This window comes from Pelophylax lessonae, assembly GCF_965119305.1.
Source record: "Pelophylax lessonae genome assembly, chromosome: 9".
NCBI lineage: Eukaryota > Metazoa > Chordata > Amphibia > Anura > Ranidae > Pelophylax > Pelophylax lessonae.
In genome coordinates this window covers 104,597,165-104,619,465 of record NC_138776.1, presented here as the reverse complement: position 1 = coordinate 104,619,465, position 22,301 = coordinate 104,597,165, and the positions used below count along the sequence as shown (strand labels likewise).

Below are 22,301 nucleotides of genomic sequence, written 5' to 3'. Positions count from 1 at the left end.
CAAGTAAAACGTATGTAGGGAGATTTGTTTCATCTCTGTGTATCATCTGAGGCTGTTCACTTCACTGGGTATATGTGAGGGTTTACATCAACTTTAAAATCAAAGTGCACAGACATTGCCAGATTACCTGCCAGAGGAAATTGTTTCTGACAATTCTGTCAGTATCAAGAATTGTGTTACAACATAATGCAAACTTTAGAGTGGACACCGTCATACTGATTATCTGCAGGGTCCAGACCAGCTCAAACCTAATTGTCCACTAGTCCATAATAGTAATATCAAAACAATATCTACATAGTTTAAAACACATTTACAACACCGTCTTCTTGTTTCATATATTTATTACAGGTCCTTTTATAGTGGCGTCAACTTACGCAGTACTTAACATACTGTATGTTGTGCATTCACATTAGTTCCCGTCTTCAAGGAGCTTACAATCTAAGGTCCCTAACTTCATATTCAAACATACACATACTAGGGCTATTTTAGACAGGAGCCAATATTTGACCTTGCATTAGGTAACTGAAAATCCCAATCATGAAGATATTCCCTTATTTCTTACCTCAGAGCAGAGTAAACCCCAAGGGAAAGGAATGAGTAATCTGGGTCATAGTAGAGGTACACAGAAGATACACAGTAGGGAAGGATGTCAATGACACCCACTGCAATTATCTTCCCATCCAATAAGTACTGCTGGTGAAAGGAGCCATAACCACAAGCAAGACCATCTGGACGGGTCTCTGGCTATCGAGAGAAATAAAAATGTACATATAAACTTATAAGAATTCAAAAATAGTTATACTTTTGAAATGGTATATATAGTAAAACAACGACAATAATCAAGACTGATGCTTTAAGAAGTTAAAATATACATTATTATTCATTGACTTGCTACACAAGGATATCTGTTCTATACTAAATTATCACATAAAAAAAAAAAAATCATGTTCCATCCATGTCAGACATTATTTTTTACCGTGTGGTCACATTAAGACACCAAATAAGGACATTGTGGACAGAATGTACATGCTGTTGAGGTTATGAGTAAAGTATCTGACAGAACACAGGACTTCATCTGTGAAAATGCTTGCCTGCACAATTCCCTTCATTGTTGCTTACAAAACTGTTTCCTAGAGTTACCCATATCCAATAATATGGGACTTTAGCACACAGTTGTTCCAGCTATGGGCAATAGCTTATTTTCTGGTTTTGGTCTTCCCTTTAAACAATTAATTTTCCCAAAAAAGACAAGTATCCACATAAAGAAATGCAAAAATGCATGTGCAGCTAATACAAGCTTTTAGAACAGTGGTCTCCAAACTGTGGCCCGTGGGCCAAGTGTGGCCCTTTTCTTTCTTTTAGGCTGGGTTCACATACACGCAAATTAAATGCATTTTACACTGCATTCAAGTCGCATAACGTGAGTGTGACCAGCTTTCAATGGAGCTTGTTCACACGTCTGAGGTGGCCGCAATTTGAAAAGGGTCCTGTGGATCCGATTCAGGTGCGAATTCAGGGAAAAATTTGCACTTGAATTTCACCTGAACCGATGAACACACACGCACAGACGAACCAGTGTATCACATAGTAGTTTGAAATGGAAAACTACATGACTTAATGGAATTAGATGGTACATAGCTATGCAATGTTGAAATAGGTTTTCCTATAAACTAATGGAATGTGGCAGTTTGAACATTTGTTTAATATAATGGAGAATGCAGCAAGAGGAACGAAACTCCAAGCTCAGAGGTAAAATCCATAAATGTAAAAAAAAAAAAAAAGAAAAAAAAATGATTACCTGAGTTTCTCATGATACAGGTGTGTACCACTTTTCTGTGCCTGGGCATAGGAATACAGGAGTGTACAGGTATTCACTTGTATGGCAGGCTGTACATGCCACCGGAGGACTTCAAAGCTAATAAACATCTGTGTGCGTGAGGCCTTAAACAAGCCCTCAGTTATCTCTCCAGCTATAGGCATTGTGGAGAAATCTGTACTCAAAGTCTTCAATAGGGGCACTTACTATTTCAACAGAACTAGAAGCCTGCCAGCTTTCTAGTGTAAACTTGAGATGTTTTAGATGTTAGAAATGCACCCGTCTTTGTTGTGATCTTTGAGATTTAATTACTTCACAGTTCAAGCAGCTAGAGAAGTCAGGGGTGGCTTGTTTTATAACTCTTTTACTGATTGCAAAGAATATGTAAATAATGTATTGTCCATAATCTAGGCACAGGTGCAATTAAATTATATGATTAGCTAATATCTGGCAAAACGAACATCCCTTATATATGATAAATGTTTGCAACGTTTTACATAGGCTGCTGTGTATGTGATATTTGTTAGTTAACAATTCTGCAGACAAACCAATCAGCTTATAACCTCAGCTTGTTTAACTAAGCTTTAGTAATAAAACAAAGCGGATTGGTTTCTCTGAAGAATTGTGACTAAATGTGCCCTCTCTAGCTTTAGAAAATAAACCCCATAGAAGATAAGTACCATACTAGATAAACCCGAACGCCCGAACAAGGCTACATAGCTCTGTAAACTAATCCAGAGATTTGTCCCAGTGTACCAAAAGATGACAGCAGATCCTTCAGCACCCACCATTCTTTGCCCTTCCACTTGTTAATGCATTGGATGTAAATATCAGAAAACAGTACAACACACAATGGCTTACTGCTTCCTGAGACCGTTATTACAGGATACATACCAATACAATGCATTCTTTTTAATACCACATACCATTCAAAAGAAAGTAACTTTCAGGAGAGCACTCTATACCCAATAAACCACACACTGTAAGGGCAGGAGAGATTGTAATCAATGCAAACCCCTTACATAAAATTCAGTGCTAAAGGGCACACCAAAGTTTAGTTATAGTTTTGAGAATTATTGAGCTCAGGCACCAATTCACTGTATCCGCCTCCCAAGAACCACTTTATTTTGCAGCGGCTGAGCATGTATTGATTCCCATTTAGCATACAGTGTTTGCGTAATAGCTTCTATGGCAATTGGGTGATAAATGGAATAACACACAAGCATTTGCTAGTTATCATTTTCATCAGTCACAAAAGTCTTCTTGCTTGATGGCAAATTTTACATTGCATCATAAAATCACTGTGATGAGCTGACTTACAATAGCATTTACCTAGAGGTGGGAAGAAAGGGGGAATGTACAGTATTAGGTAGCAGAGGAAGTGGGGGGGGGGGGTTGTGCAATTTGTCTAAAACCATTGGGCCCCTCTAGCAGGCTTCTCGTGTGTGAGCTTTAGTAGGATAACATTTAACTAAGTAGTGTGCACGTCAGCTGCTAGACAGAAATGACCATCACCAATGTACATTACACATATGTAGGTTGCACCAAGATGCTTTACAAACTGACAGCTGAAAGAAGCTAAGCTTTTAAGCGACAAACTGTAATGTGAACCTAATGTCTATAGTTTATGTACTTTAAGTTGTTATTGAGTACATTACATTAATACAGTATTTTCTCTATAGCTTTTTGAGTGGATTCACTTTTCTTTCCTTTGTAAACAATATAAAAAGCTTCATTGTAAATTTTCTATCAATATCAAATCAATATTTTGATCTATTGTTACGGGGCCCTTAAAAGGCAGGGAGCTCATAGTCTGGTGCCTATTTGGTAATCCGCCACTGCTTGTAGTCTGTAAACAGCAGAACTCTGACTGGGGGAGGTAGAGGCAGTACACGGAGCTAACTAGTTGTGCTTCTGTGCAAGAAGCATGCTGATAGGATGAGAGAGAAGAGCTCATCGGTCAGCTGTGTCCCTTTTCATTGTACAGTCACTGGCTGGTACTGCTGTGTGACAGAGCTGTATAATTCTTAGGACTGGATGAACATAAATACAGTTCCTTTGGCAGGTAAAACAGTTCCCATATGTGTATTTAGCTGTTTGCTTGGAGTTCATCTTAAAGTAATATTATAGGTTTTTTTTTTTTTATAACAGGTTATACTTACCTGCTCTTACCTGCAATGGTTTTGCACAGAGCAACCCCGTTCCTCCTCTTCTTGAGTCCCCTCCAGTGCTCCTGGCCCCTTCCTCCTGCCAAGTGCCCCCCAGAGCAAGCAGCTTGCAATTGGGGCACCCAAGCAGGCTCGCTCCTGAGCTGCTGCTCTGTGTGTCCATTTACACACAGAGCCGCAGCTCGGCCTCACCCCCTCTTCATCCTCATCGGTTTACTGGCTGCGATTGTCAGGTCTGGGCTCGCAGAAGCTCTCTGCTGCTAAGCTGTCAGATAGTTGTCAGCACTCATTGTTTTCCTCAGTGGCTCACCTGGTTATCATTATCTGCTCATCAGTCCTGCCTACAGCCAGTCCCTTCTGGCTTTTTAAGCTGCCTTGTTCATTCCTTTCCTGCCTTCACTTGGTCAACATATCTGGGGTTTCTCTGCTGTGTTCCTGTTCAAGACTTTGCCTGGCTGATGTCCCTTCTGGTTCCTGATCCTGTTCCTCTGCCTCAGATTATGCCGATTTCTGGTTTCCTGATCACTGGCTAGTCTGACTTCCCGTTTTGGCTTCTGCCCCCTGGCTTATGTTTTGACTACATTCTCTGTTCTGTATCATTTATTACCATTACATTAAAGGTGTGATTTACCGCATTTTCTGTCTCAGTCTGATTTATAGTTCCTGACAAATTGACAGCAGTGGGAGCCAGCTGGCTCAGCCAATGAGGAGAGAGAGCCCCAGGAAAGCCAAAGGCTCGTGTGTAAATCGCTGGATCGCGATGGGGCTCAGGTATTAGGGGGGCTGCTGCACAGAGAAGGTTTTTTACCTTCATGGATAGAATGCATGAAGGTAAAAAACCTTGAGCCTTTAGAACCACTTTAAGGAAAGCTGTAAAATAACTGCACAAGTAATTTTGGTGTAATTATCCAAAGGCATAAAAATAGAACGGTGTGGGAGAAATAGTTAAGATTATCTTCGAGGAAGATTTACAAAAAAAATGTATACCCCAATACGATACTCATGTCAAAGGAATGGGATGTGATAAAAGTGTAAAAAAATAAGTAAATAATTCTAACATCTCTCATTGACTAGAAGAATGCCAATAAAACAATGCAAGATCTTTTTCAGTCAGAGGAACAAAGCCTTAAAGCTGGCCATAGTTGGGTTAAAATTCGGCCAGTTCAACAGGGGTCGGCCAAATATTAATCTGTGTAGGTTGGTTACTGTTTGGCAGATGTCGATTGTTATATCGACTTCTGCCAAATGGACAGGTAAAAGACTTTTGTTGATCAGCGGCTACAGCTGCTAAATTACTGTATTCGTACGTGCCAGATCTAGCGGTCAGAATAGAATGTCCCGGCAAGGGGGATTCCTCCATACACCTGGTTTGTTTTTGAGTATTCAGCCTGACTGAGAAAAAAGAAAAAATTACCCATCTATAGTCCACTTTTCTCTTGACTGTTCCCATTTTACTGCTAATCAAATTTTTTTGTGCTCAACTCAGCTATATATAATTTTACTCTAGTTAAAAAAGGTTTAGCAACCTTCACTTCACATGGACATGGGCAGGGCAGAGGGGGAAAGCTGACACCATAATAAACTGTTGAGGAGAAGGAGCCTAGCAAAGACAGCAGGAGGGAAGGCCGAGCAGAAATTTGCAGCTACACATGGTGATCTGATTTACGGGCACAGAATGTGAAACAGCATGAAATGCACTATACAGGGAAATGAAAGAGGCGCACGTGGAGAGGATTAGCGGAGAATTTGCCATTTCAAACATATATTAAAAGGCTTTCTGTAGCTGTAGATGCTGGCATAATTTGACATCACAACGAAGAGAGCAGAGGGCATGGGGAATACATTTTCTTTTTTTATTCCAACTGAAACTCCAATAATACTGGTCAACTATACAGTGTGCATAGCCTACAAAAAAAAGCACTATGTTCAATACAATGCTAAGATGAACTCAAAAAGCAAAAATTCACTATGTTTTAGGCAACACCTATAAATGTATATTGTTCATAAGCATTGCCCTGTAAAATCTGTCTTTTCCTCCTGAAAAACATACATACAATTTATTTCAGAGCAATATATGAGATTTAAAGCACTGTTGCCCATGACTATTCATTTCATGAGATTTAGGGTGAAATGTTGTGAAGTTATTCTGCATGAATGTCTCTGCTTTTGCTTCTTTCATTTTGTGGATCTGCGCTTTGTGAAGCTTATTAATTATCAGAACATTAGGCATCTAGGGGGAGCTCTGTTTTGAGGAAGCAAAGCCCAATTCATCTACAAAAAAAAAGTCCACCCACATGCAGAAACAATGTGAAACAAGGCACAGTAATTTAGTAATATAGAAAAAAAATAGCAGCAGGGAGGACACAGGAAATAATGATGACTAGTCCTTTGCCCTTGGTCTACATTTTATGGGCACAGCTTCTAGATTTCAGACCTTCTTAAAAAGAAGATGCCATTGGATTGCAGATGGATTAATTTTGTGGCAATGCTAGAGCCACTGTGGTCGCCTTTTCCACTAGTTCTGAAGAAAAAATCAAGAATTTGCTGTGCCTTAAAATATATCGGATTGCTTGGTGCAGCGTTTGCCATCTCTAGGAATTAAGTTTTATAACATACACCCTTGTCGTCCAGTACTGCTTTATATACAACCATGCACTGCAGACTACACTGTAGGTTTGCCTGATATGGCTGTTAAGGTCAGGGAACTTTCATGTGTTTGAAGGTCCTACTGAGTGTCAAACATCGGCTGTCAAGGGGGAGGGCTGGAACTAGTTCGGTCTCTAGAATGCCTCCGCTAGGTATGTCTACAAGGTGTTTCCCTTCCCCGCAAACATAAGTTTGAATGTTTGCCTGATATTACCATGCATGGTCGTACCATGATCTTTAAAAAGAAAACTCAGAAGCTGGACCATGAGTTTGGAAACTGTAAACTTATATTTTCAAAGGAATTGTTCAAAGGAAACTTGTGCTGCGAGGGACTGATAAGCTGCAACTGAAGAGCTTTCTTTCTAAAAATACAAGTTGCTTTGCTGCAATGCTAAACCTTTCTCAAAGACCTGGGGGCAACAATGCAGATCAGAGGTTTTAGCTTCAACTGCTGAATGAAGCCAGAGACAGCCAGGTAACTAGTATTTTCAGAAGGTGACCATTTGGGTGACCATTAATGGCAGTCTGCATTCCACTCAAAAGAGTTTAAGTGTCGGTTCACATTAATCCAACTCGAAGTCGCCCCGACTTCAGGCGACTAATGAAGTCGCCCATGCACCGCGACTTCGGCGCGGCTTGCAACGACTTCTCATAATGGAAGTCAATGCAAGTCGCTCCGACTTTGCAAAAAAATAGTGCAGGAGCCGTTTTCTAAGTCGGAGCGACTTGAGTCGCTCTGATTAGAGCGGTTCCATTGCTCAGCATTGGAAGCTACTTGTCAGGCGACCAAGTCGCCTGACAAGTCGGATCAGTGTGAACCGGCACTTCTCCTAAAGATACACCATCATCTTGCCTATTGTTTGTAGCCCTTTGACTGGTCACTTTATACTCAACTCTGCAGCACTCCTTCTTTGGCTATTACTGCAAAATGCCCAGTGATTCTAGGTATGGAAGAGCATGAGACCTCTTCTCATGATGCAGGGCCAATTGCTGGGGCGAAGCACTGCCACATGATTGGAGGGGGGTTGCAAAATCTTCGCTCACTCTGACCCAGCATCAGGTATTTTTGTGGGGCCTGCAATAGGGGAAGGATTGGCTGGAGAGAAAGTACAAAGTGGTTGGGAGTAGATTGTTTCCACTGACACTGTCACTTTGTTTCCACTGACACTGTCACTTTGCCCTGAATGGATAAAGTGGCACAAAACATATGACTGCAGTGGGTATGACTGGAAATGTCTCACTAGTATTACAAGCATGTGAAAAACTGAAATGATTAGCAAGCTGTGTGGGTTGTACTCCCTATATGCAATTCAGTGCTGCATTTTCAATTCTGACTGGAGTGTTTACCTTTAAGGATTTTTGAGGAAACAGTTTCAAAATCTAACTCTGTCTCCTATATAGCATGGCCTTCCTGGTAAAACATGTGCAAATATTTTCTACTGACCTGCTATGACTTATTGCACATGGCTGCACTTTAAACCAGACTAAAGAGATCTATTTAAGGGTCCAGTAGTCATTCACAATGTCTTGCATGTTGCACATTCTTCCCATTTTCCTTCAGGATGTTGCTCTCTCCGTAATAAATGACTGTGGGATGGACTACTCCTGGCTGCTATATACAGAAGTGTTTCCATGAACCATATCCAACTCCTCTGGGGTTCTGCTTAACTAAGTTGCTGTATAAATAAAACACAAATCCTCAGTGGCATGCTCTTGTCTGCAAACTTGCGCTCAGTTTGAGATCAATTTATTGCATTGCCTAGTGTGAAATGATCTGTGTCCATGGAGCACATCTCTGTTGAAAATGTATTTTGTATGGCTGGGCTGGACTTGTGTACATGCAACCAGCTTTACCAAGCAACATAGCTAGCCCAAGCATGACTACGTGTTTCTACCACCCTGAAAATCTCTTATACAAATTAGTCAGAACAACATGACAACACACAGACCAGAAGTTTTCAGGTTTATGGGCTGAAATGTTATATATTTTTCATTATTGGCATATTTTTTTTTAACATTTAGTATATGGTGTATTCATTACACTACTTGCAGAGCATGCTGGGTTTCCTGCACTTGTTACTCCTCCAGGACTTTCAGCTGTGTAATTTAACATCCTACTATCCATGTTTATATACATTACAGTACATTCAAGCTATTCACAGCACTGTAATAAGCCAGTCTGATAAATGGGTGGTTCTACTGCCTTGTGCTGCAGTTGGTAAATATAAAATATTGATATGTATCATTTCACATTAACCTGGTTAATAATAAGAATAAAAAAATATATCATTTTAGCCCTGGACATACTAAATATACACAGCAATGCTCTACAAGCTTTTAAATGTATAAGAATTTTCAATATTATTTTAAGTACTGTATATCTTAAAACAAAGTAAGGGCTCTTTCACACGGGCGATCCGATCAGATCCGCCTGTCAGTTTTTTAGGCGGATCTGATCGGATCCTCCATGCAGCTCTATGGGGCAGCGGGTGTCAGCGGAGACACCTCCGCTGACACCCGCTGCCATCCGCATCCGATCCTGTGCTTGAAATCTGGACGGATGGAAACCCTATTTTTCCATCCGTTCAGTAATCGGATCGGATCTGATCTGATGAGAGCGGACAAGCGATCCCCCATGCAAGCGGAGCTGTCATCCGCTCGGCTCAGCGGGGATCGCGGATCGATCCCCGCTGAGCAACATGGATCCGCCTACGGAGCGGACCGTGTGAAAGAGCCCTAAGGGGTCTTTCACACTTTCACACGCGCGGTCCGATCAGATCCGCCTGTCAGTTTTTTAGACGGATCTGATCGGATGCCCCATTCAGCCCTATGGAGCAGCGGATGTCATGTCTGCTGACACCAGCTGCCATCCGCATCCGATCCCGTCCATGAAATCCGGACGGATGGAAACCCTATTTTCCATCCGTCCTGGGGATCGGATGAGAGCGGACAGGCGGTCCGCTCTCATCCGATTCCCCATAGAGAGCAGCGGGGGCTGTGACACCTCCCTCTCCACACTGCAAGCGGAGACGGAGCTGTCATCCGCCGGCTCAGCGGGGATCGCGGATTGATCCCCGCTGAGCAGCACGGATCTGCCTACGGAGGCGGACCATGTGAAAGAGCTCTAAGGTGTAAAAACTATAAAATGTATCAGTATTAAAGTGTGTAATGTATCAACAATCTATAGGTATACATTAAATATTTATCAATTTAGAATTAATTTCTGATTTTATATGTACAGAAAAAAACCTGGGTGTAAAGAAAAAAGCAGAAGTCAAACACTGCCGCAGTGACTGGGGCTACTAGCAGATTTGGTTTGTCAAGAGCAACCAGAGGCTGGTCATACATAGGCAACTGTCAATGAGAATGTGTAGGACACACCACCAGGACCTGCAACAATTCTACATTCAGGCTGATGCACAGATGGATGCAGACTTACTGCAGGTCTTCAGATATCTTGCAAAGGTGATGTTTGTTGTGTTGCTGTCATTATTAGGAAGGGAAGGGTTGGCTCTAAGTGAGCCTGCTTTCTGTTTATGCATTTCTATATATGTCACAAAGCTCAAAACTCAGAGAGTTTAAAGTTAGGGACCACGCTTATCAGTGGTGTCTTGATGTGGTAGTGTGGCCTCCACACTTAAAACCTATTAACTGAAACATTTTAAGTTTTTTGCTATAAAGTGTGATAAAGATCTATTGTACAGGCATACCCCACTTAAGTACACAATGGGACCAGAGCATGTATGTAGAATGAAAATGTACTTAAAGTGAAGCAATACCTTTTTTCATTTCTCAATGCATGTAAATACTCTAGCTCCATAGGAAATCTTGGTCAGCTTGACATGGCACTGCTCACAAACCATAAGTGACAAGGACACCAAGCTTGGGGAGCATGTTAAGGGGATCCAGGACTATGACATGGTAGATTACCTAGGCAAGCTGGTCGCCCACAAATAGGATATGTTGTAGTCCTGGTTCCCCTCTTGGTGCTCCCTAAGTTTGGTATCCCTGTCACTTATGGTTTGGGAGCAGTACCATGTCAAGCTGACCAAGATTTCCCATAGACACTAATGTTAAAAACTGGGAGAAGTGCCATGCCAAGCTGACCAGGCTGTGTCCGTACTCGCGAGTGTACGTAAAGTGAGTGTACTTAAAACGGGGGATGCCTATATTGAGATCTACAGATGAATAACATTGGAACTGTTGTTATATAATAGTTATTTAACTTAAGTTGACCACTGCATGGCTTAATTATTACCAATTTTTCAAAAAAAATGATAGTATCTTTGGCATTTTGTGACTGCATTTTGTCAGTCAACATGCATATTGTATTAGTGTGATGCTAAATATCTTGTTGACCATTTACAGCTTATTCTAAACTAGCCACACACATTACAATCTTATTGAACAAACTCCTGTAGATGAGATATATCATATATCTATATCTAGATATATCCTATCTATATCTAGATATCACCCAAATCCTTTTCTTTTTTTTTTTAATTTTGGAGGGAGCAATAAAGAGTTAACTACCTCTCAAGTTATTTTAAGGATCTACTGTATGTCCAAATACCTGACTGCCCTACAAACACAACAGTAAGCCTCCTTTCACCTTAGCGCAGTTTCAAATGTGACTTGAATCACGCAGAATCACATGACAATAAAAATCACATGGTTTTCAAAGGTGCCTGTTCACTCTCTACAACTCCGAAGGGCGTGATTATGGAAAAAGTTTCTGTACTACTTTGGGGCTATTCCGGCCTGATTTTGGTGCCCCACAGAATATGCAAACCACTTCAAAGTAGCATCAAAGTAGTATCCAACTTGAATCTAAGTTGCACTAATGTAATTGCACTGAAAGCCGCATCAAAATCGAATCACAACAGTGTGAACCTAGCCTAAGTGAGGAAAATCTCTCTAAAGTGAGGGGAATGACCTCTTGAACAGGTGCCACTGGAACAAGTACCCCCTTTAAATGTTGGATTACCCATTGTTTTCAGTCCTGATGGCAATGATGGCTACCAGGACAAATACAAGGTCGGCTATTACCCTTTCATACTCTAGCCCAGGGATCTCCAAACTACGGCCCTCCAGCTGTTGCGGAACTACCCGTCTCATGAGGAATTTTAAAACTCTGAAATTCGCAGACATGACTAGGCATGATGGGAATTGTAGTTCCTGAACAACTGGAGGCCCTTAGTTTAGAGACCCCTTCTCCAGCCTAAACAAATCATATTACAAAGTGTATGGCTAGTTTAAAGTTGGTCATACAAGGGGCTAACCCTTTTGCTCAGCACAAGAACCACAATAAGGTTCAATATTCACATGGGGCTACAGGGTTCCATAAACAATGTGTTACAGCACAACATATATGTTGCATTAGGGTGCCAGCTTGAAAGTCATAAGAAATTCACTAAGGCCCCTTTCACACAAACGATCCGATCAGATCCGCCTGTCAGTTTTTTAGGCGGACCTGATCGGATCCTCCATGCATCCCTATGGGGCAGCAGATGTCCGCGGTGACATATCCGCTGACACCCACATCCGATCCTGTCCGTGAAATCCGGACGGATGGAAACCCTATTTTCCATCCTTCCAGGACCGCCTGTCCACTCTCATCCGATTCCCCCATAGAGAGCAGTGGGGCTCTGACGCCTCCCTCTCCACACACAAAGCGGAAAGGGAGCTGTCACCTGCCTGCTCAGCAGGGATCGGCGGATCGATCCCATGCTGAGCAGCACGGAGTCCGACGACGGAGGCGGACCTTGTCAAAGAGCCCTTAGAGATTTAATTTCAATAGAACAATTATTGACTTTTGTCTGTTTACTAGTATGTATACTAAAATGACTGTTTGCCACCAGTACAATTATCCCTGAACATATTGGCAACATTAAAGAAGAATAAAAAACACTTTGAAGACATCTAGGATCAAGCAACAATTTGATTCAGTATGGCTTCTAGCATCACACTTTATGTTGCAATCCAAATAGTCTTTATATGGCTAATGAGAAACTTACCTCTAGAGGAGAATCGCAGAGAAATCTGGTGAACTGCAAGACCCAGAAAAGGGTGACATTAAGCAAGGGAAACAAAAAGAAAATAAATGTTAGAAATCTCAGTTCAAAGAAACGTGTACAATTGTTATCAGTATGTAAGAATATTGCTGGTCATGTATGTACAGTATGTCTCTTCAAATTTAACATGAAAGGGTATCTGATATACGTAAATATATAAAATGGGTCCTGTCTAAATTGGCTCTAGTATGAATGTGAGTTAGTGTCCTTAGATTGTAAGCTCGTTGAGGGCAGAGACTGATGTGAATGTACAATATATATGTAAAGCACTGCGTAAATTGACAGTGCAATATAGGAACCTGTAAAAAGTAAACTGGTGACTGAGAGTCTCCCTCCGAACAAGAGAACCAATTTTGTTTAGGAACCAGCCAGCCAACAAATGCCCTTAAATGTCTATGATGTCTTGTATGTCAACTACACTCCACAAAAAGAGACATAGCACTAACAGAGACATTGTTTTAACTTGAGAATGAAGCAACATCTAATGTTCAAATCTTCTGCTATAGACAAATCAGGAATTTCCATACCACTCTCTTCCATTGTTCATCTTTCAGCGTTTACGAGTTTAATCAGGAAACGTACAATATTCTTCTGTTTTTTTTTCCCTTCAGAAACCTCCAAATGATTCTGTCTGTCTGTGGTTTATCTAATTAGCAATTAATGCTATAAACTTTTCTCGCTCACTTGAGAATGACCTAGGTGGCTGATTATGTGCAGGAATCTAGCACAAAGTTTCAAGAACTCCAGTAAGAAAAAGATTAGTCACGTTCTGATACAGAGCGTTCACACTCCCAGCCTATATATGGTAAGTGTATGGTTTATCCCAAGTTTCACAGTCAGCTTCTGTTTTGTGTCTGTGTATGTTTATTTCCAGACAGCTCAGATGTAAATTTACCCACTATGGGAGCAGAATGTGTAGCTTCTACATTATAAAATATCAGCCTTTGATGAAGACATAAAAGATTGGTGTGTTAGCAGTCATTTAAAAATCTGAACTCACAGACAACATGGGCTAGGTTCAAATGGAACAAGCAGTTTTTAGGTTTGTATAGGAAAATCTTCTAGACTTATCCCAGACTGATCACATATCAAAGAACTATTGAATCTGAAAGACTAAACAGACTTGCTTTTTTTACCATTTGTATTTATGATCATTTGTGGCAATTACAACAGATATATGAAAGGTAAGATACATTGAGTAAATTTAATGTATTCTACCGGATAATGCTCAATAGTTCTACAGCATGTGATCATTTCTGAGCATTGCAATGGGCAATCCTATATTATTACACATAAAGCTCTCAGTCTCTTTCTATATAACCCATTATTAGTATGTGTACAGACAAGTGGTCAGACTAACAGATCCTCACTTACTATTGTGCCTTAAGGCTTTATTATGTACAAGTGCACTGACAATAGGGAAGTGTTCCCTAACACACCAGTGTGCTGTTATTTTCTATGCTTGGCATGGGGTCACCCAAGATGACTGTAAATATAATTCACCTTTACTGCAGTGTCAATAAAGACTGGTCACTAAGTGGGAATCACACTCAAATGTTAAAAATGTTTATAAGCATTTATTGGAGACAAATTCAGCAGTAATTTGTGTAATAATGATGATGATTGTCAGCTCCATCTAGTGGCCAAAATGCATATTTTCTCATTAAGGTAATTCAGAAAACGAAACTGATATTTGCCACTAGATGGCGCTGATAATCATAGAAATTAATCTATTACAGAAATTATAGTCAAAATTTGTGGAGCCTCCATGTGTGTGACATTCGTCCAGCAAATGTTTTAGAAATAGAAGCCCAACAGTGTTATTCTATAAATGTGGATGAAAGAAGTGGAGGTATTTGTAGCAAACAATCACATTTTCAAAATGATACGATTGGCTGCTATAGAAAACACCCTCACTCCACCAGTGTGCTGAATGGACATGTACTTGTAAAAACTAAGTTCTCAACTTGGAAGCTCTGTGGAAATTGCATCCTTTTTTTCTTAGAACAGTTCAGAGTGTTAATGTGTTACATTCCACCATGTACCAGCAAGATAATTAGCTCCATGTGTCCCCCCCCCCCCCCCATCACTTTTATCACATCTGATCAACGACCTTTTGATCAGTTCAAAAGATCACTTGAATGGTTTTTGATTTATACAGCACCAGCCATAAATTCTCTAATACACAAGACCTTTATGTGAAGCACATTGTTATTTCACATATTTAAACACACACATTATTTAATAGGAGAACAATTTAGAAATGAGAGATAATGAAAATAAAATGTAGTTTTTTAGATTGCTAAAATCTAACCAACATACAGATAATGAAGTTATAGCAACCACTTTAACCAACAATTGCTAGAAGTAATTGTGCCTTAATCTAGGCTTTTGCCAACAGAAAATTAGGAAGTGTTGTTGTATAACCTTCACCTGGGATAAATGGGATCTGGTTGGGTTTTGAACACCACTGCTGCTTTTCCTGGGGTGGAGGAGGGGTGGTTTTTGAACAGATTTGAGCAGAGATCAAAGTTGGATGCAGACTGCAAACTACTTCCCTTTTCTTTGTCATCAGCATTAATATAGAACTAATACATTAAACATAGTGCATTAGAGATTGCATGTGCCAATATGGAGCTTTGGAGAACTCTTAAAGTGGTTCTAAAGTCTGAAGGTTGTTTTTTTTTAACCTTATTCTCTTCCTGCCAGCTGCATGCATATACAGTATCTCACATAAGTGAGTACACCCCTCACATTTTTGTAAGTATTTTATTATATATTTTCATGCGACAACACTTAAGAAATGACACTTTCTTAGTACAGTGACTGTACAGCTTGTAAATTTGCTGTCCCCTCAAAATAACTCAACACAGCCATTAATGTCTAAACCGCTGGCAATAAAAGTGAGTACACCCCTAAGTGAAAATGTCCAAATTGGGCCCAATTAGCCATTTTCCCTCCTTGGTGTCATGTGACTCGTTAGTTTTACAAGGTGTCAGGTGTGTTAAATTTGGCGTTATTGCTCGCTCTCATACTGGTCACTGGAAGCTCAACATGGCACCTCATGGCAAAGAACTCTCTGACAATCTGAAAAAATAATTGTTGCTCTACAAAGATGCCCTAGGCTATAAGAGGATTGCCAAGACCCCGAAACTGAGCTGCAGCACGGTGGCCAAGACAATACAGTGGTTTAACAGGAAAGGTTCCACCCAGAACATGCCTCGCCATGGTCGACCAAAGAGGTTGAGTGCACCTGCTCAGCGCCATATCCAGAGGTTGTCTTTGGGAATTAGATGAATGAGTGCTGCCAGCATTGCTGCAGAGGTTTAAGGGGTGGGGGGTTAGCCTCTCAGTGCTCAGACCATACGCTGTACACTGCATCAAATTGGTCTCCATGGCTGTTGTCCCAGAAGGAAACATCTTCTAAAAATAGTGCATAAGAAAACAGTTTGCTGAAAACAATCAGACTAAGGACATGGATTACTGGAACCATGTCCTGTGGTCTAATGAGACCAAGATAAACTTATTTGGTTCAGATGGTGTCAAGCGTGTGTGGCAGCAACCAGGTGAGGAGTACAAAGACAAGTGTGTCTTGCCTACAGTCAAGCATGGTGATGGGAATGTCATGGTCTGGGGCTGCATGAGTGCTGCCAGCACTGGGGAGCTACAGTTCATTGAGGGAACCATGAATGACAACATGTACTGTGACATACTGAAGCAGAGCATGATCCCCTTCCTTCAGAGACTGGGTCGCAGGGCAGTATTCTAACATAACGACCCAAAACACACCACCAAGATAACCACTGCCTTGCTAAAGAAGCTGAGGATAAAGGTGATGGACTGGCCAAGCATGTCCCTAGACCTAAACCCTATTGAGCATCTGTGAGGCATCCTCAAATGGAAGATGGAGGAGTGCAAAGTCTCCAGCATCCACCAGCTCACCAGGACTCCAGTGCAACCTGTGAAGCTGTGGTGAACTCCCCAATAGGATTAAGGCAGTGCTGGAAAATAATGGTGGCCACACATAAAATTGACACTTTGGGCCCAATTTGGACATGTACACTTAGGGGTGTACTGACTTTTGTTGCCAGCGGTTTAGACATTAATGGCTGTGTGTTGAGTTATTTTGAGGGGACAGCAAATATATACCATTATACAAGCTGTACACTCACTACTTTACATTGTAGCAAAGTGTCATTTCTTCAGTGTTGTCACATGAAAAGATATAATAAAATATTTACAAAAATGTTAGGGGTGTACTCACTTTTGTGAGATACTGTATGTGGCCTCTTGGCAGGTGAGTTTTAAAGCCGAGTGGTTGCTTGTATGTGGCTATATGTAAACAGATTACTGTCTGAGAGTGCACTCCGTATGGGTTTTCAGTACAGTACCTGAAGTGTCACGGAAAGCTTCTGGTGAATACTTGCGATCGGGAGCTTTTCAATCATGTGGCTGCTGTAACTGCCAATGAGAGCGCTCGCATGATCAGATTCAGAATGCTCATCTCCCCACAATTTGATCCACTTAAAGGACCGGGAAGCGGTGGTGGGAGGGGGTTATTGAATTCTCAGTGGAGCCATAGGCCCCAACTGCTGTCAGGATGTGAAGAGGGACGGCCTGTCTTGCCAGCACTGGACTGTGGTCTATGGACACACACAGCTCAGCTCGGGAGTGCACACACACTTCGGTTGCCTCCTTAACAAGCCGGGCGCTAAGAAAGCACCCGAAGTGGGGAGAAGCTGGCAGCGCCAAAAGAGGACTGCCAGAAGAGGAGGTAAGGGATCGTTCTGTTTAAAATCAGTGTGCAGAGCAGGTATTACCTCTTTTTTTTCACTTTTGGTATAACTTTAACTTATCTGCTTGTTTCTTGGATCCTTAAAATTAAGTATAAACAAAACATAATATTCATCAGGTAAGGTGGGCCTCAAGGAATAAGGTGGGATCTAAATCAAGTACCTCAGTGTCATAAAGCAACATACAGACCCTTGTGCCAATAAGTTATTCAGATACTTAAATTATGGTAAAATCTTGTTAATATTTTCCACAAAAAAAAAAAGCTGTGCCTATGGAAAGAATAATGCTAGGGTCCAACATGCATTAAGAGTAACATAAATCACCTGCCCTATATGTGAACTTTCAGAGAAACCATGGAAAAACACATATTGCTGGACTTTTGCCATTCATTCGCAGAAACAGACTCCTGACTAAACAGTCACACAGACAGTTTTGTGACAAGTGTGCGGGCTCTTCCAAGCCTGGCACTTTGTGCTCTTCCAATCCTGGCACAGCACAGATACAGCTTGCTCCTTTACAGTTCCAGGAAAGACATCTTTAAATTTGCAGCTGCCTGAGCAGCCCCCAAAGCAGGAGGGATGGACCTGCCTAAGTCAGGCATATCCTGCTGCCCTACATTTTCCAGGTCCGTTGAAAAAAAGTAAAGGGCACAGCCTGTTTCACACCAGTGCAGAGAAGACTGAACTTTGATGTCTGTAAACCTTTCAGCAAAGGGCAAAATGTTCATAGCAGTGCATCCCCAAGAGGCCTGGATAACCTTACCACTACCCACAGAATACAAACATCTTACTATGATCATTACCAAATGTACGACTGAACAAAGAGAAACAAGTTCTGTTTGGAATAAAACAGTGCTATTTAGTGTAAGCAGGAGTGCCCAATCCACAAACGTAGACCAAACACTTGTATTGTATTTACTCAAATTAAGCAGTACACTGCTGTTCATTGCAACCCTTGATTACTTATTCCCATACAGCTTCAGTAAACAACTAACAGGTCATAAGAAGCAGCAGTAGACTATTACAGAGAAGGCCCAATAAAGATTCTAAAATATTAAGGCAGGAGAAGCAGCACAATGGTTAACAATGCCGTCTCACAGAACAGAAAACACTGGATTAAAGTTTATTTCCAGACATGACCCAAACTTACCCCCAAAACCTCACCATTCTAAAGCATGGCCAAGCTTTTTTTCCCTTTTACTTTATTCCTCCCTGTGACATCACCACACTTATAAAGTTCTTGCAAGAGGAGCTTTTAGTTGGTGATATTCTATTGACCTTAGGCAGATCCCCTCCCCAGAACAACATCTCCCAAAAGCCCTTTTTCCACACACAGTTGTGTAGGTAGGGTTGCAACCTCATCCCTTTAAAACAGGACACACATTAATTACACAGGTGCTGTGGCTGATTAAGGTGGTAATTAAACTCAGTGCCTTATATTAGCCTGTGAACCTGTATAATTATTAACTACTTGCCGACCAGCCGCCGTACTTCTACTGCGCAATTGTCATTTAAAGTAATGCAGTGCCAAATCGCAAAAAAATGCCTGGTCATAAAGGGGGTAAAACATTTCAGTCCAGAAGTGGTTAATATGTGTCCTGGTTTAAAGGGATGAGGTGGCAACCCTATGTGTAGGTAGGCTATTAGGAGTTAAGGCAGCAGCTTTGTTTTAAAGCATAAGTTCACCTTTGTAAAAAAAAAAAAATTAAATGAACGCACATCTTTTTGCAAGATGTGCGTTTACTATTTTTTTTACTAGGATCCTGTAAAGCACTGCACCCATGTTCAGCAGATCACAGGGGCAATGCAGAACTCCTGCAGACTGTCAGCTTAGGCTGTCTGGGAGTACCCCATATGAGCAGGCAGTTACACAATGGCAGGAAGAAACAATGAACTACCTAGAGCACTCAACGGCGTCCTGGTAGTTCATTGAGAACTACAAGCCGACAGTCACAAAGGCTGTCTGTACTTGTAGTTCTCCCCTCTGTAAATGAATAAAGCGCCCAGGTGGGTGAAGCCCTGCACAGCGTGTTATTTTATTTATTTTTTTGTTTTGACAGCGAGTTCAGGGAGAAGCTCTCTGGCTGGCTGTCACATGACTAGAAGTGGCGGGTTAGGGAGAGACTGCAGCAGTGGGAACACGTTACATGTTCCACCCTAAAAACAGGTGGACATGCAATATGTTCCCAAAGGTAAACTTATCCTTTAGGCACCTTTCACACCTGTCCGCTCTGTGGGCCGACTCCTTTCTGCTCAGCGGGCGGACGACAGCTCCATTTCCGCTCTGTGTGCGGAGGCGGAGGTGTCAGATCCCCGCTGTCCCCTATGGGGGAATCGGATGAGAACGGACCGCCTGTCTGTTCTCATCTGATCCGATCCACCAGACGGATGAAAAATAGGGTTTCCATCCATCCGGATTTGACTGACAGGATCGGATCGGATGTTAGCGGACATGTCTCTGCTGACATCCGCTGCCCCATAGAGATACATGGGGCATCCATTCAGATCTGCCTGAAAAATTGACAGGTGGATCTGAACGGTCCACATGTGTGAAAGGGGCCTTAATTCGAAAGAAATGAATGTATGCAGGTGGAATGGGGTAGGGAGGGGTGATTGATAGACTGGAGTTGTGTAGTCCAGCAGGCAAGGCTGAGCCTGCTGGACTACAGGGGGAGTTAGGCCAGAGAGGTGGGGGATAGGCTGGAGTTCTGTAGTTCAGCAGGCAGGGTGAACAACACTGGTTAGGATTTAACTGCAGCAGAGGCAATGTGTTATCAACTCAAACAGCAACCGAGGACCACATTGGATTCCTGGTAGATTAAGGCCCCTTTCACACGGTCCGCATTCCCGCTGAGCCGGCGGATGACAGCTCCGTCTCCGCACTGTGTGTGGAGAGGGAGGTGTCAGAGCCCCGCTGCTCTCTATGGAGAATCGGATGTCCGCCATCCGCTCTCATCCGATCAGATCCCCAGGACGGAATGGAAAATAGGGTTTGCAACCGTCCGGATTTCATGGACAGGATCGGATGCAGATGGCAGCGGGTGTCAGCGGGCGGTGACATGACACACAGTGCGGAGACGGAGCTGTCATCCGCCGGCTCAGCGGGGATTGGCGAATCGATCCCCGCTGAGCAGAGCACGGTCCGCAATGGAATGTGGACCGTGTGAAAGGGGCCTAACAGATACTATTCTGTACCTTTCTGTAACTTTTTAAAGGGATAAAACACAGGGAAATGTGCTGTAGAGGTACACTGATTTTATTCTAACATATATTTTAAACCCAAGCAGGTCTTTATCTGTAAGGAGTTTTGTGCATGCAATGCTCTCATACAATCCTAAAAACTACTACATGGTTAAATGGCTTCCAGACTGCTGGTGGATATGTGAGGTTACATTGAATATTAGTTTGTTAACATAAATAAAAGACAATAAAAAATATATTTTTTTTTCCTGTGTTTCTGTATATTGTCCTCTTGGTGATCTTGCTTCCTCCCACAAACCATAAACATACTAAAAGACTCATTGATGCGCACCCAAAATGGCCATAACATTTATAAAACTTTAAGACAATAGTAGGACATTAGACAGTAAACTCCATGGACAGATTTGAAAAGGATAATTTCCCTCTAGTTCCTGTTACAAATTTCCCATCTTAGTTGTAAGAATCACAAGTTATTCTAATGAGCAGACAGTAAAGAAAATAGAACTCCGTACCAAAAACACCCTGATCTCATTTCACCCATTATGTCAAGCAAGTTACTCAACAATGCTCTTCTTCCTTTACACAATAGTCAGTGTAACTACAGAGTTACAGCGCTGACAATTTTAAACACAGAAAGAATTGGAGGTTATTCGAGTAACCATTCTCTTTAAGTGGCTGTGAAATCTGGTGATTATAATTAGGAAATCACATGCAACTGGATACCCTTGTTAACCCCTCTATATGCCGTTCAACACAGCCTCCAGTCATTCCCACTAGGCTGCTAATCCTTCTCCAGCTCAGATAATCTCCACAGTATTAGATGCATTAACACAGCACGTTAATGGGGACCCCATCTCTGAGCTCATACTGAACCCATTAAGTGTTAAGATGGCATAATAAACGTGATATGATTGTTAAAGGTCTATGGGAAACTCCAGCCAAAACTTTAATTTCCTCATTTTAGTGTAGGTACAGTGGGTGTTAGAACCTCCATCTGCTGTTCAATGCCGTCCCCTTGTTAGATATTTCCCCTAAGCAGTGACAATACAGTTGTGCTACAAGAAAAAACAGTAATTTCAACTTGGCAGAGTAGTGAAGGGTGAGATCTTCTCAAAAATAAATAAAAAAAATACTTCAAGGTTTTAAATAACACGTAGAAAGGCATACATTTTCACTACAATCTCCTGCAGGCCAGTTTCAATTCTTTAAATCATAGTAAAAAAAAAATAATTGGCTCCCAGTAGGCATCGATGACAATAGACAATGCCAAAAGCACAAAAACATAATTATAATAAATAGCCTTGGTTCAGAGTTGAGGTTATGATTTACATTTTCAGCTTCCTGTGCCAACCACATGCCTCCATCCCTACATTCGTCTTGAAGTAGAATGAAGGTTCTGTCCCATTGAAATGAGCACAGATTAGCACTGGGAGGCAGAGGCTGATTACAAGGTTGAGTCTTAAAATGAATCAGTTTCCAGTGGCCATCTAACAATCTGAAACCCCACACTTGAACTGTTGCAAAACAAGCTTTTAGATTTTGAGAGGAAAGTGGATTAACCAGAAGAAACATGCATGGAGAAAACATACAAACTCAAAAGAGA

General features: G+C 41.6%; 1 protein-coding gene across 4 annotated transcripts in view; it reads right to left on the bottom strand.

Moving 5' to 3' along the window:
- ATE1 (arginyltransferase 1) overlaps positions 1-22,301 on the bottom strand; it is a 153,456-nt gene that overhangs the window by 35,685 nt on the left and 95,470 nt on the right. For all 4 annotated transcript variants that reach the window (XM_082267397.1, XM_082267395.1, XM_082267396.1 and 1 more), the window contains 2 exons: positions 12,648-12,680; positions 563-744 (listed from right to left, as the gene is read on the bottom strand). In XM_082267397.1, the coding sequence (XP_082123523.1) occupies positions 563-744; positions 12,648-12,680 (215 nt within the window). The remainder of the gene's footprint in view (positions 1-562; positions 745-12,647; positions 12,681-22,301) is intronic.